The sequence below is a fragment of the Peromyscus leucopus genome, chromosome 7 (assembly GCF_004664715.2).
Source record: "Peromyscus leucopus breed LL Stock chromosome 7, UCI_PerLeu_2.1, whole genome shotgun sequence".
NCBI classification, from domain to species: Eukaryota; Metazoa; Chordata; class Mammalia; order Rodentia; family Cricetidae; genus Peromyscus; species Peromyscus leucopus.
Genome location: NC_051069.1, coordinates 103,061,784 through 103,073,892, shown reverse-complemented (window position 1 = coordinate 103,073,892; position 12,109 = coordinate 103,061,784). Strand labels below are relative to the sequence as shown.

Below are 12,109 nucleotides of genomic sequence, written 5' to 3'. Positions count from 1 at the left end.
AATGTCTGCAAACCACTTCTATACATCTTTGTTTATTTACTTTGAAGACAGTGTCTCACTGTGTAACCTTGACTGACCTGGAACTCATTACATAGACCAGGCTGGCCTCTGCCTTCCCAGTGCAGGGACTGAAGGCAGCTGCCAACACACCCAGGATTATCCTCCTTCAGAAACTCTACTCTGAAAGACTTGCCAACCTCAGGAAAAGGATATAAGCGTACATAAAACTACAAGGGCACGCTGATTATTTCTTTACTTACTTTATGCACACGGGTATTTTTCCTGCATGTATGTCTACACACCACATGCATGCCCAGTGTCTACAGAAGCCAGAAGAGGGGCATCGTATCCCCTGGGCCTGGAGTTACAGAAGTTGTAAGCTGCTGGGTGCTGGGAATTGAACCCGGGTCCTCTCTAAGAGCAGTCAGTGCTCTTAACCCCTGAGTCATCTCTCTAGCCTCCAGACTTCATTTTAAAGCAGCAAGCAATACCTCAGAGACATGGGCCTGTTTGATTTGTACAGTGCTGCTGCATCTTAGGTTTAGTCAGCAAAGACCACGTATTAATTTCTTCCTCTGTTGGTAAAATAAAATATCGGACTAAGCAACTTGAGGGAGAAAGGGCCAGTGTTGGCTTACAGTTCCAGGAGGTGGAATCCATCATGGCGGGAGAGACATGGCGTCAGGGGCAGGAAGCTGGCTGATCACATTGCACATGCTCAGGCAGCCAAGAACAGGAGGTGGGGCCTGGCTATACATCCTCTAGGCACCCCCCCCAGTGTGGTCCACTGGCTGTGACATTGGCTTCTGATGGCAGATGGCACCTTCTGGTGCTCTGGCCTGGCTAGCTCCTTTGCTGGGGCCGATCTGCAGACTAATCAACTTGTCTAATTACTTTCCTCATTGCTCTGACAAAATAACCTGAGGAGAGCAACTGAAAGGAAGATTTATTCTCGCCCACAGTCCCAGGGGATTAGGCCATCATGGCAGAAGGGACATGGCAGCAAGTGACAGGAACGGGGCCCCGGCAGGTCACACTCTATCTGCAGTCAGGAAGCAAAGAAAGATGGATGCTGGTGGTCAGCTCCTTTTCTCCTTTTTATTCAGTGCGGGCCCTCATCCCAGAGATGGTACCACCCCGTTAACTGAGGGGGTCTTCCCACCTCAGTTAACCCAGTCAGGATGTTCCCTTCCTGGGTGCCTGGAGGCACTCCTGGGTGATTCCAGAGACTGTCACGTTGATGACTAATGTGAACCACCACAGGCTGCTCAGTCTGTCGGTCTGCCTGTGCCCCTGGTCTGTCAAACGGTCTGTCGGTCTGTCTGTCTGCCTGTTCCCCTAGTCTGTCAAACAGTCTGTCTGTCTGCCTGTGCCCCTAGTCTGTCAAACGGTCTGTCTGTCTGCCTGTGCCCCCTGGTCTGTCATACCCACCTGCCTGGCACACATGCTGGTTCTCATCTGTTTCACAACCAATCATACTTTGGCCAGTCTTTAATTTCCTTTCATCCATATGTCTTGTTTGTTTTTCTGCTCACTTAACTCCAGTATCAATGGTTGTGTGGAATCATTTCTGTCCTAGCTTAGAACTGCTCAGTTTGGACTCGTGTAGTCTGAACCCGAGTCATGTTTCCATTATCAGAAAGATCAGGCCAGTGAGGTGGCCCAGTGGGTAAAGGCAGTCCCTGCCTGAGCCTAAAGACAGAACTCTCTGGAACCCCTATAAAGGTGGAAGGAGAGAACAGAGTCCACAAAGTTGACCTCTGACCTCCATTCACACACTGTGACATGTGCATGCCTATATGCACACATCACACACATGCTAATAGTAACATTTTAAATGAAAAATTATTTGGTTCTAGAATGCCATGTGGCTTATTTGTGACCGTTAGACTGGGTGGCTTTTGTAGAGTCTCCGGATTCTCACAGAGGCCAGTTGAGGAAGGACTCTTGAGACGGCTAAAGCAAGAATCCAGACAACCTGTAGGTGGGCCATTCAACTTCCAGAAGAGGGGGATGCCGCCCTGGGTATGTAGGATAGTTCTACCTACATGGTGGGAGTGTTTGTGTGACCTGCAGTGGCATGGACTGCCCTCTGGTTTGATGCTGTACATACCCATGTATGGTATACATATGTAAATATGTAGAGAGAGATCAATATTGGAGGAGGGAGAACATGATACCTTGAACTCCATATGTGCCTGATGACCTTGAACTTTTTCTTTTTTCTTTGTTTTTGTTTTTGTTTTGTTTTTGGAGACAAGCTTGGTTATCCTAGAACTAGCTCTGTAGACCAGGCCCCAAACTCACAGAGATCCATCTGCCTCTGCCTCCCAAATGCCGGGACTAGAGGCATGCAACACCACTGCCCAGCTTTTCTTTTAATTTTTAATATTTTATGTGTTTGGGTGCTTTCCCACATACCTGCCTGTGCACCAGTGTGTGCCATGCCAGTAGACCAGGAGAGGGTGTTGGGTCCTTTGGAAGTGGAGTTATAGATGGTTGTGAGCCACCATGTGGGTGCTGGGAACTGAACCCAGGTCCTCTGGAAGAGCAGTAAGTGCTTTTAATCCCTGAGCCATCTCTCCAGCCCCAGCCTTGAACTTCTGACCCTCCTGACTCCACTGGGATTGAAGGTATGCAGCACCCACACCTAGTTCAGGATGGAATCAAAGATGAGGCTTCACACTTGCTAGGCAAGCACTCTACCAGCGAATCTACATCCCAGCCCGGTTTTGTATTTCTGTGCAAGGTTAAGAGTAGAACTGAGCCCCGTCTGCCTGGCCCAGTGCACCGCAGAAGAAACCGCCCCTCCAGGTAGGGGGCTGCTTCTGAGCACTGCTCTACCCTGGGACCTGAGGAAGGCTTTAACATACCGGTCTTCCGAAACCCACGGTATTTTTACCTGTGGCTAGTTTAGAGCAGATTTGCATGAGCAAGGGGGATAATGATAACTTTCATAGCTGAGCTTTCTCAAAGGACATCTGCTCAAATTCTATTCAAACATGCTCTAGCTGGCTCACTGTGGTGTTTTAGCTGGGTCAGGGTCTAGGGTCCTATTAGAAGAGAGCTGGCCTGTCCAAAGCCCCCTGGTGGGGAAGTTAGTGACTCCTGGAAGCTTTGAGGTGGTGCAGAGCCCAGGGTCCTGCTGGGAAGGACTCACAGCCTGGTTCCCTTCTGCCCTCCTCCTTGTCTGCCTTTTCTCTGAGTGCAGCGACCGGAAGAGCTGGGCTGGGGCAGGAGGCCTCATACTGCCCAGCTTAGCCAGTTGACAGAGAAGCCTGCCAAAGCTTTTTGGTTCAGTGGGCCAGCTCTTCCCGTGAGAAAGCCCTTGCCTGGACTCTGAGGAGGCCTCTCTGTGTCTTTTGCTCACTGGGCCTGCGGGCATGGTGTGTCTCCTGGCAAGCTGCGGTGTGCCTGGCTTCCTCATCCTTCATTGTACCGATGAAGGGGCCACCATGTGAGAATCTGGGAGGTGTAAATTTATTTATTTTTAGTGTTTACAACAGGGCCTTTCACTGGCGAGGCAAGCACTCTAGCACTGAGCTAAGGTTAGCCCTTGCTATTGCTGGTGTTTCTCTCCTCCCGACCTGTCCTTGGACTCCCTCTGCCTCTGAGAAAACGTGGAGACATGTCCCTATGACACGGAATTGCTGGGGTGTGAGGAAGTCTCTGCAACCTGGGAAAAAAGAGGACAAATGTCCTAGGCATGGAATCAGTGACACACAGGGCACACACCATGTGTGGGGGTTGGGCCTCAGGGGTGAGTCCCGCTTCTTCTCTCTCTCAGCCAGGAGACAGGGGGGTAAGCCCATGCCTCAGAGTCAGAGCTTCGGAGGCCTGGGTGTGGCCCCTTGCAGGATGAAAGATCCTGCTCTCCCCACTCAGCCCCGATCGGTAATTCCTAGGGCTTGTTTATCATGTCACCATCAAGAATGGGTGACAGACACACAGTCCATGAGACAGCAGGGAGGTTCAAAACTCCAGTCATTTAGCTAACAATCCCTCTCTAAGCCTTAGCTCATCGACACAAGTTCAAGAAACCATTGGCCTGCTCCTGAGTTGGACTTTGCAAACGCTTAGTGGCCACACGGGCTACTGCATTGGGTGAAACAGATACAAAATGTATCAAGGTGGCCCAGCTTAGTGCCCTGAGCATGGGTTTCCTAGACTCCTTAACCAAGTTCCCTGATACAGGGCCTGGCTTGCAAGCAGAATGTGGCCCCTTGTCTTTGGTAAGCCCACTGTTCAAACAGACATCCTTTGAGGTCAAGTCCATCAGGAGCTAGCCCCAGAAGAGTCAGATGGGCTGTCGGACCTCCAGAAAGAAAGGGACTGTCATTTGCACACACATTTTATTTTCCTTGTTATGATTGGCAAGCATTTTCTGCAAGGGCCAGATAGAAAGTGCTTTAGGCCTCTGGCCCACATCTCCGTCAGTCACATCTGCCATCAGGAGGTGGTGTGGACAGGCTCCATAGAATGTGACTGACAAACACAGGCCTTAGGCTGGTAGCCTCCATACAGGATTATCACCTATGGAAGGGAGTCCATATCTGATTTGCCTGTGCGTAGTAGAGCAGATGCACTACAGTGCAAAGCATGGGTACCCCACGAATATTCATTTGGAGAAATTTAAATGAAACAAGTGGCTGAAACTATAGTTGCATGTATGCTTACCTAGGAACCCAGCAAGCCATCTCCTAGACCAGCAGGTCTCAACCTGTGAGTCAAGACATCCCTTTCACGGGGGTCGCCTAAGACCATCAGAAAACAGATATTTGTATTACAATTCATAACAGTAGCAAAATTACAGTTATGAAGTAGCAATGAAGATTTTATGGTTGGTCATCTCAACATGAGGAGCTGTATTGAAGGACTACAGCATCAGGAAGGTTGAGAACCACTGTCCTAGAGCATGCCCAAGAGAACTGCCCACGTGCAGATGCTCAGAGTGATTTATTAGCTGCTGGATAGTAGTTCAATTTACCCATTTTCCTGTCAGTTTGCATTGGGGTGGAGTTCAGTTTGGGGGCTTTTTTAAAAAAAATAAATAAAAATAAAACATGGATTCTGAGGATCAAACTCAGATCCTTGTGTTTGTTTGCAAGGCAAGGGTGGTGGTGGTGGTGGTGGTGGTGGTGGTGGTGGTGCATGTTTGAGACGGTGTATGTAGCTCTGACTGGACTAGAACTCACTGTGTAGATCAAGCTGGCCTCAAAATTACAGGAATCCACCCACCTCTGCCTCCTGGATTCTGGCATCAAAGGCACAAGGCACCAAGCTACAGCCTAGCACTGTTTTGATTAAAAAAAAAATCTTAAAAGACAAACCAGTTTGTCCAAAGAGAATGCACGCATGGACTGCTGTTAAGTGATCTAACGCTCCAGCTGATGCTCCACACTTACCCCACCTCCCACACTGGTCCACACCCTTTGAGGGCTGTGTGTGCTCTGGCGTCAGCCAGCCCCTCCTTTGTGGTCTCTGCAGAACATTGTCGCTGTGGGAGCTGGCTTCTGCGATGGCCTCCGCTGTGGGGACAACACCAAGGCAGCCGTCATCCGCCTGGGACTCATGGAAATGATCGCTTTCGCCAAGATCTTTTGTAAGGGGCAGGTGTCCACGGCCACTTTCCTGGAGAGCTGCGGGGTAGCTGACCTCATCACCACCTGCTATGGCGGGCGGAACCGCAAGGTGGCAGAGGCCTTTGCCAGGACCGGAAAGGTACCCTGAACCCCAACCTGCTCTACCTGACACCGAGACCTTTTCATCCGAGTCCCCCAGACTGGGGGAAGTGAGACCTGTCCCCACAGAGACTTCCCCTAACAGCACCTGTTCTGTCTGCCCTGGCTGTACTCACCTGACTGCTCTGGCCCCTAAATGCCCTTATCTTTTCTTTCTTTTAATTTTTTAAAATTAAGCATACAAAGTAACAGGTTTTGTGATGGCATTTTCATAATACTTAATTTAGGTTGATTCTCCCCCAACTTCCGTCTCCCCGTGCCATCCCTGATTGTGCCCTTCTACTACCAGACTCCCCTCCACTTTCATATCACAGGTGTTCTGCTACCCTCCCAGATCCCATAAAGCCTTGCTCCCCTTCTCTGGGGCTCACTTCTAGTCTCCTGGCCTCTGTCCACACCCACTCCAACATAAATGTACAGATATAAGCACTAGAAGCTAGGAGACCTGGGGGATGGCTCAGCCACACAAACATGAAGACCCCACATTGGCTCACCAGCACCCACATAAAGAGCTGGGTGTAGCCGTATGAACCTGTAATGTCTGTGCCAGGGCGGCAGAGACTGGAGGATGCCCGGGACTTACAGGTCAGCAGGCCCAGCTAAGTCAGTAACTTCTGGGTCAGGGAGGAAGGTGGACAGTGACTGTCTTCCCAACACCAGCCTCCGGCCTCTACATGCATGCACACACATGGGCATGGACACACAAGTACACAAACACACACATGTGCACACGCACACACAGTTAGAAGGTAAGATCCTCGTATGAGAAAACACGCACTATTTGCCTTTCTGAGCCTGGGTGACTTCACTTAATGGGATATTTTGCAGTCCCATTTGCCTGCACATTTCATGGTGTCATCTTTCCCTGTGGAATGTCCTAGGTCTTTCCTTGCCTGGAAACAGGACATCTCAGCTCTGCTCTCCACCTCTCTCGAAAGGAACATTCTCAAGGGGGTCCATTCTTTATGCTTTGCTCCCCAGACAATTGAAGAACTGGAGAAGGAGATGCTGAATGGGCAGAAGCTCCAGGGACCTCAGACCTCTGCCGAGGTCTACCGCATCCTCAAGCAGAAGGGGCTGCTTGACAAGTGAGTCCTGTTGTCCGGGTGGCTAGTTCCTCAGACAGTCGCAGAGGCTGGGTCAGGGGAGCTGTCTGGCCAGAGTACTTAGGACTCGACCAGGTCTGTTTGGACTTTCATGTGATGTGGACATCTCTGGTGGGAAATAGCTACTTACACAAAACCAATTTCAACTTCATGGAGAAGAGCTTAATCCTATAGATAAAGCATGGTATAGAATACGAAATTTTAGTCAAGTGTGCCCAGCATTTTTACATTGTGACATGACATTGTCATCTACAAGGTTCACACTTGAGAACCCTGCAGTTGAGTAACAACAAAAAATAGTCAAAAAAAGAAAAGTCTCAATGTTTTAAGTCAGTTTGTAATTGTGTGTGTTGAGCTCCATTCACAGCCAATCCTGAGGAGCTTTAGGAACATCTGCTAGGATCTAGTTTGATCTACAGGGAGTCACCTTTGCAACTGGTTTTCTTTTGAGGCAGGGTCTCACTACATGCCCTGGTTGGCCTGGCACTCATTATATAAACCAGAAATCTGCCTGTTTCTGTCTCCAGAGTGCTAGGATTTAACATGTGTGCCACCACACCCAGGTACTTTTGGTTTTTGTGAAAGGAAATAAATGAGCTGGGTGTGGTGGTTCGTGCCTGAAACTCCAGCATTGGGGAAGATGAGGCAGGAGGATTGCCACAAGTTTGAGGCTAGCTTAGGCTGCAAAGGGATTTCAAAGTCAGCCTTAGCTACAGAGTAAGACCGTGTATTTTGAAAGGGGGAGTGGGAGTGAGCGGAGTATGGTAGTCAGTGTATGCCTCTAACCTTAACACTCAGCAGGCTGAGGCAGGAGGATCAGGAGTCCACTACCAGTATCTGAGGCTAGCCTAAGAGGAGAGAAAAGTCTCTTTGGCTCATAGTTTCAGAAGTCCCAGCCCGTGGTCCCCCGGCCCCTTTTTTGGGCCTATGATGCTGCAGTATATCCCCTGCAGGAGTAGAACATCACTGCAGGAACACGTGGCTGAAGAGGTCTGTTTGAGGTGGCCAGGAAGCAGTCAGGAAGGTCCCCAGGATCCCATTCAAGGGACCTACCCCGCAATGACCTCACTTCCTCCCCTCAGGTCCTATGTCTTCAAGGTTCCAGCACCTCCCAATAGTGCTAAAGAATAGGGATCAATCACTCAAAGCCTGGAGGGGTGCACTCAGGGACCAGACCATTAACCACCCCTAATTCTAGAGAGGGGAGACCTAGCTGCCAGAGACTGGAGGGGGCAGGTGGTTACAATGATTGCCAGCCATGGCTACTCTAGTCTATGCACTTCCCTCCACACAGGAAGTGCACAAAGTCACATTTCACACAGAACGTGGACCAGGCATGGTGGCTCACACCTCTAACGCCAGTATTCAGGAAGGCAGAAGTAAGAAGATTTCTAGGTTTTAGGCCAGTCAAGACTACGTAGTGAGACCCTGTCTTAAATAAACATACCAAAGACAACACTCAAAGTTGTCTTCTGACCTCTGCACACATGTACATAAGTACATATCTGCAGGTACATGTTGTATGGAATCCACCAGAGAAGACTACTCAGACATGGGTTTAGGCCAATAGGAAGTCTTTATTAGCCAACTGGTGACTATGTTGGGTGTTCAGGATCCCAGTGCAGCCCTGAGCCCTTCTCAGGGGTGAGTTTTTAAGCACAAAAATCATATCGTGGGTTGGGACACCTCAGTTAGTCAGAATCACAACTACAGGAGCCAAAAGGCAAGGTTAGTACATTTAGGAGCTCTCCCAGAACTACGGACTTGGATGGGTTAGGTTTTTGTTCTCATTGGCAGGTGATGCTGCCTGTGTGCTGGGTTTCTGGGCATAAAGTGTGCTTTCATCACGGTATCAGTTGTGCTATGGTCTGCGCACACGCGCACACACACACACACACACACACACACACACACACACACACACAAATGAACTCACTCCTAACACGTTCTTCCCTTCCTACCCCTCCAGGTTTCCCCTCTTCACAGCCGTGTATCAGATCTGCTATGAAGGCAGGCCTGTCACAGAGATGCTGTCCTGTCTGCAGAGCCACCCAGAGCACATCTGAAAGGAATCGGGCAGCAGCCAGCAGGGAACAGCCTTGCCCATTGTGGGATCACCCAGAAAACCAGGGCTTGGCAGTGAGATCCCTGCTGAACTGTACTCTGACCCTGAACACATACAGATTGCTACAGCTTTGATCCTCTGCTGAGAGAGGCACTTCACTGGCTGAGACGGAGTGTGTGTGTGTGTGTGTGTGTGTGTGTGTGTGTGTGTGTGTGTAAGTGTGCTCTTTTCTCATTCTGTGGGTGTGTCTCTGAACCCAAATCAGGTGTCTATTTTAATGATCACATTTGAAATCTCCCCACTAGGGCAGCTTGTGAGGGTGGAACTAACTCAGCTGAATTTTATGAATTTTGTGGCTGTGACTCATTTGTATGTGAGTAGAGGGAGGAATTGGTTTTTTTTCTCTCTGATACAGTTACCCAGCCAACTTTTTGGATTGTGGGTTGATCGCTTAACAATCAGGTGTTTTAATTAGATAATCCACTTACACATTTCTTCCTGATAAAGATGCCACATTTCTTGCCTCTTTCCTCTTCACTCGCTGCCAGAATGGGCAGAATGGGTATAACACAGACTCAGCAGTGGCAGAGGAAGGATGCTTCCCTGCAGTGACCAGCACATCCTCCTGGGGACAGACACTTTATCGTGCTCTTTGCTAGGTGGGACTTTTTGGCATGTGTCACTTCGGACTCATGGAACCTTGAAAGGGGCCACTGTCACTCCTCACATAAGAAGCCACAGCTGTCCCTGGTCGCCTAGGGACATGGACAGGAGCCTAGTACACATTCCTCCATCCCTCCAGGATGGGACCTGCTAGAATGTCACTGGGCCTCTTTGATTTCTAGCTAACTTTGTAGGAATGCTACATGCAGCCTTTCCTGAGGCCACAGGAGTGCTTCTTGCCTTCAAGATTTGTAGGGCAAAGAGTCTCGAGGAAGGTCACTACTCCAAGTGATGTCCCCAATCCAGCAGGGTCATTACACTCTTAGGAAAGTGGGTTCCCGGGCCTCAAGAATGGCCCCTGTGTTTCAACATGCCTCCCATGTGTTTCTGATGCTCACTACAGTCGGAAAGTCACTGCCTGAGAGAATCTGCTTTAGCATGGCCTTCATTGAACAATGTTCTTTAGGAGGCACGTGTCCCGTAGTCATCTGGCTGTTCCAGGTGGCCCCGGAACAGCCAGGTGAGTTTGGGAAAAGTTGCCTCTGTATCTTTCCTAGCTCTAGCCTGGGGGCCAGGGCCTCCATAGACCCTACTAAGCTAACAAATCCCCAACACTTAGGCCAGAGTATCAGCCAAAACGTCTAGAGAAGACTGCTACAGAGTGAGGTGCCCCTCACTGCCCACAGGAAAGTAGCATGGCTAACTGCCTGTGCCAGTTTGTTCTCTGTAGCCTGGGCTGGCCTCAAACTTGTCAGCTTCTTGCCTCTGTCTCCTGAGTAACTGGGATTGTAGTTTCTGAACTTTCTGCATCCTTGAGGAAGCCTTCAGGTAACAAGGTCAAGGGCAGATAATGTGAGGTCAACCTCCCTGACACGCACACTATCTGGAGTAAGTGCTTTGGATTCTAGAATTAGAATGTGAATGATGATATCTTTATTTAAAAATTAGGCAACCCGTGAGGGTGAATGTACGAATGCCATACAGTCATGTGCTTGTGAGATTTTCCTCTCCCTCATCCTGGGTTTGGTACCTCCACCCCACTCATCACCCTTTATATAACCGAAATGATTGTAAAAATACATTTTTAAGGGAATTTTTAAACTATCCAAAAAGACTTTTGGAGCATTGTAGAGTCCCATACCTAAAAGTCTATGGAGGCACACAGCTGAAAATTTCAGTTTTCATAACGATGCTGTCAATCAATTCTTTTCTTGTCTCCTGGCGGATCTTTTTAAAAATTTGTACATAGGTAACGAAGAGTTACTTTTTAAGATATCCAAAGGGCTGTAAGCTACTGTGGTGTCTACAAAGTAGGATAATGAGGAATTGTTAACATCTTGTGTTTTGCATCCTCCTTTACATCCTCATTGACACCCACTTCTAGGCCTTGTACTTCCGGACCTTCCTTCTTTCCCTCCTGAATGCCCCTTACTGACCTGAAGTCAGCTGATGTGCTTATCACAGTCCACTCGTGATGGAAACAGGTCAGTTTAGGTTTGCGCTCTGATAGCCAGAAGCATCACTCTATGAGTTCTCTATTTTTGTAACCACCTGCTGACTGGTGTTTCGTATGAGCTGTGGCAATAGGAACAGAGACACCTAGATTAGATGCTCAATCTGTGGATGTAAAACTAAACTATTGCCTTGCTACTCTCCTCCCCCCCACAGTTTGGGACAAACCTCTGGAAATCCACTGCCGGGGCTGGAGCTGAGCCAGCCTTCTCGTGTTTTAACAGCTGGCTAAGGGGGGTGCTGTGATGCGGTGGCAGTGTCCAGTTTTCTCTGCCAGTTCTGATTGGCTAGCCTCTTACTTCCATATGTACTGTATATGTGTCGTATATGGACCTCTGTGGACTTCTATGGACTGTAGGTGGATGAATAATTGAAAGGCTTGGTTTAATAAATACAACCTCTCAGACCTGTACCATGGAGCCTATTTTTCTTCTTTTTTGTTTTTATAAATTATTTTATTATTGCATTTTTTGTGTATGGGTGTTTTGCCTGCATGTATGTCTGTGCACCATGAGGGTGCCTAGTGCCCTCTGACCAGAAGAGGGCACTGGATCCCCTGTGGTTACAGATGGTTAGGAGCCACCATGTGGGTGCTAGGAATCACCCTTGGTACTCAGTAAACCCAGGTCCTCTGGAAGGACAGTCAGTGCTCTTAACTGCTGAGCATCTCTCTGAACTCTCTTCTTGGTTTTATGGGACAGAGTTTCATGTAGCTCAGGTTAGTCTCGAACTTACTACACAGCTGAAGGTGGCTTTCCTGGTCCTTCTGTCTCTACCACCCAGGAGCTGGGATTACAGGCATGTACCACCATGCCCAGCTCTGTTTTTATTTTTTTCCTCCTTTTCAGTATGTGGTCATTGTTTTGCCCCCCCTCCTCCTCCTCTGCTGTGGATATCATTCTATATAAATAAAACACTGATGGCCAGTGACCAGGCAGGAAGTAGGTGGCCAGGCAGGAAGTAGGTGGGACAAGGAGAGAGGAGAATTCTGGGAAGCGGAAGGCTGAGGAAGAGACACTGCA

General features: G+C 48.9%; 1 protein-coding gene across 1 annotated transcript in view; it reads left to right on the top strand.

The window, feature by feature from the left end:
- The window catches only part of Gpd1l (glycerol-3-phosphate dehydrogenase 1 like), a 41,391-nt gene extending 29,892 nt beyond the window's left edge, over positions 1-11,499 (top strand). Inside the window, exons 6-8 of the mRNA XM_028892990.2 lie at positions 5,488-5,721; positions 6,723-6,829; positions 8,817-11,499. Coding sequence (XP_028748823.1) covers positions 5,488-5,721; positions 6,723-6,829; positions 8,817-8,913 — 438 coding nt within the window. The 3' untranslated portion in view covers positions 8,914-11,499. The remainder of the gene's footprint in view (positions 1-5,487; positions 5,722-6,722; positions 6,830-8,816) is intronic.
- Positions 11,500-12,109: the final 610 nt, after the last annotated feature.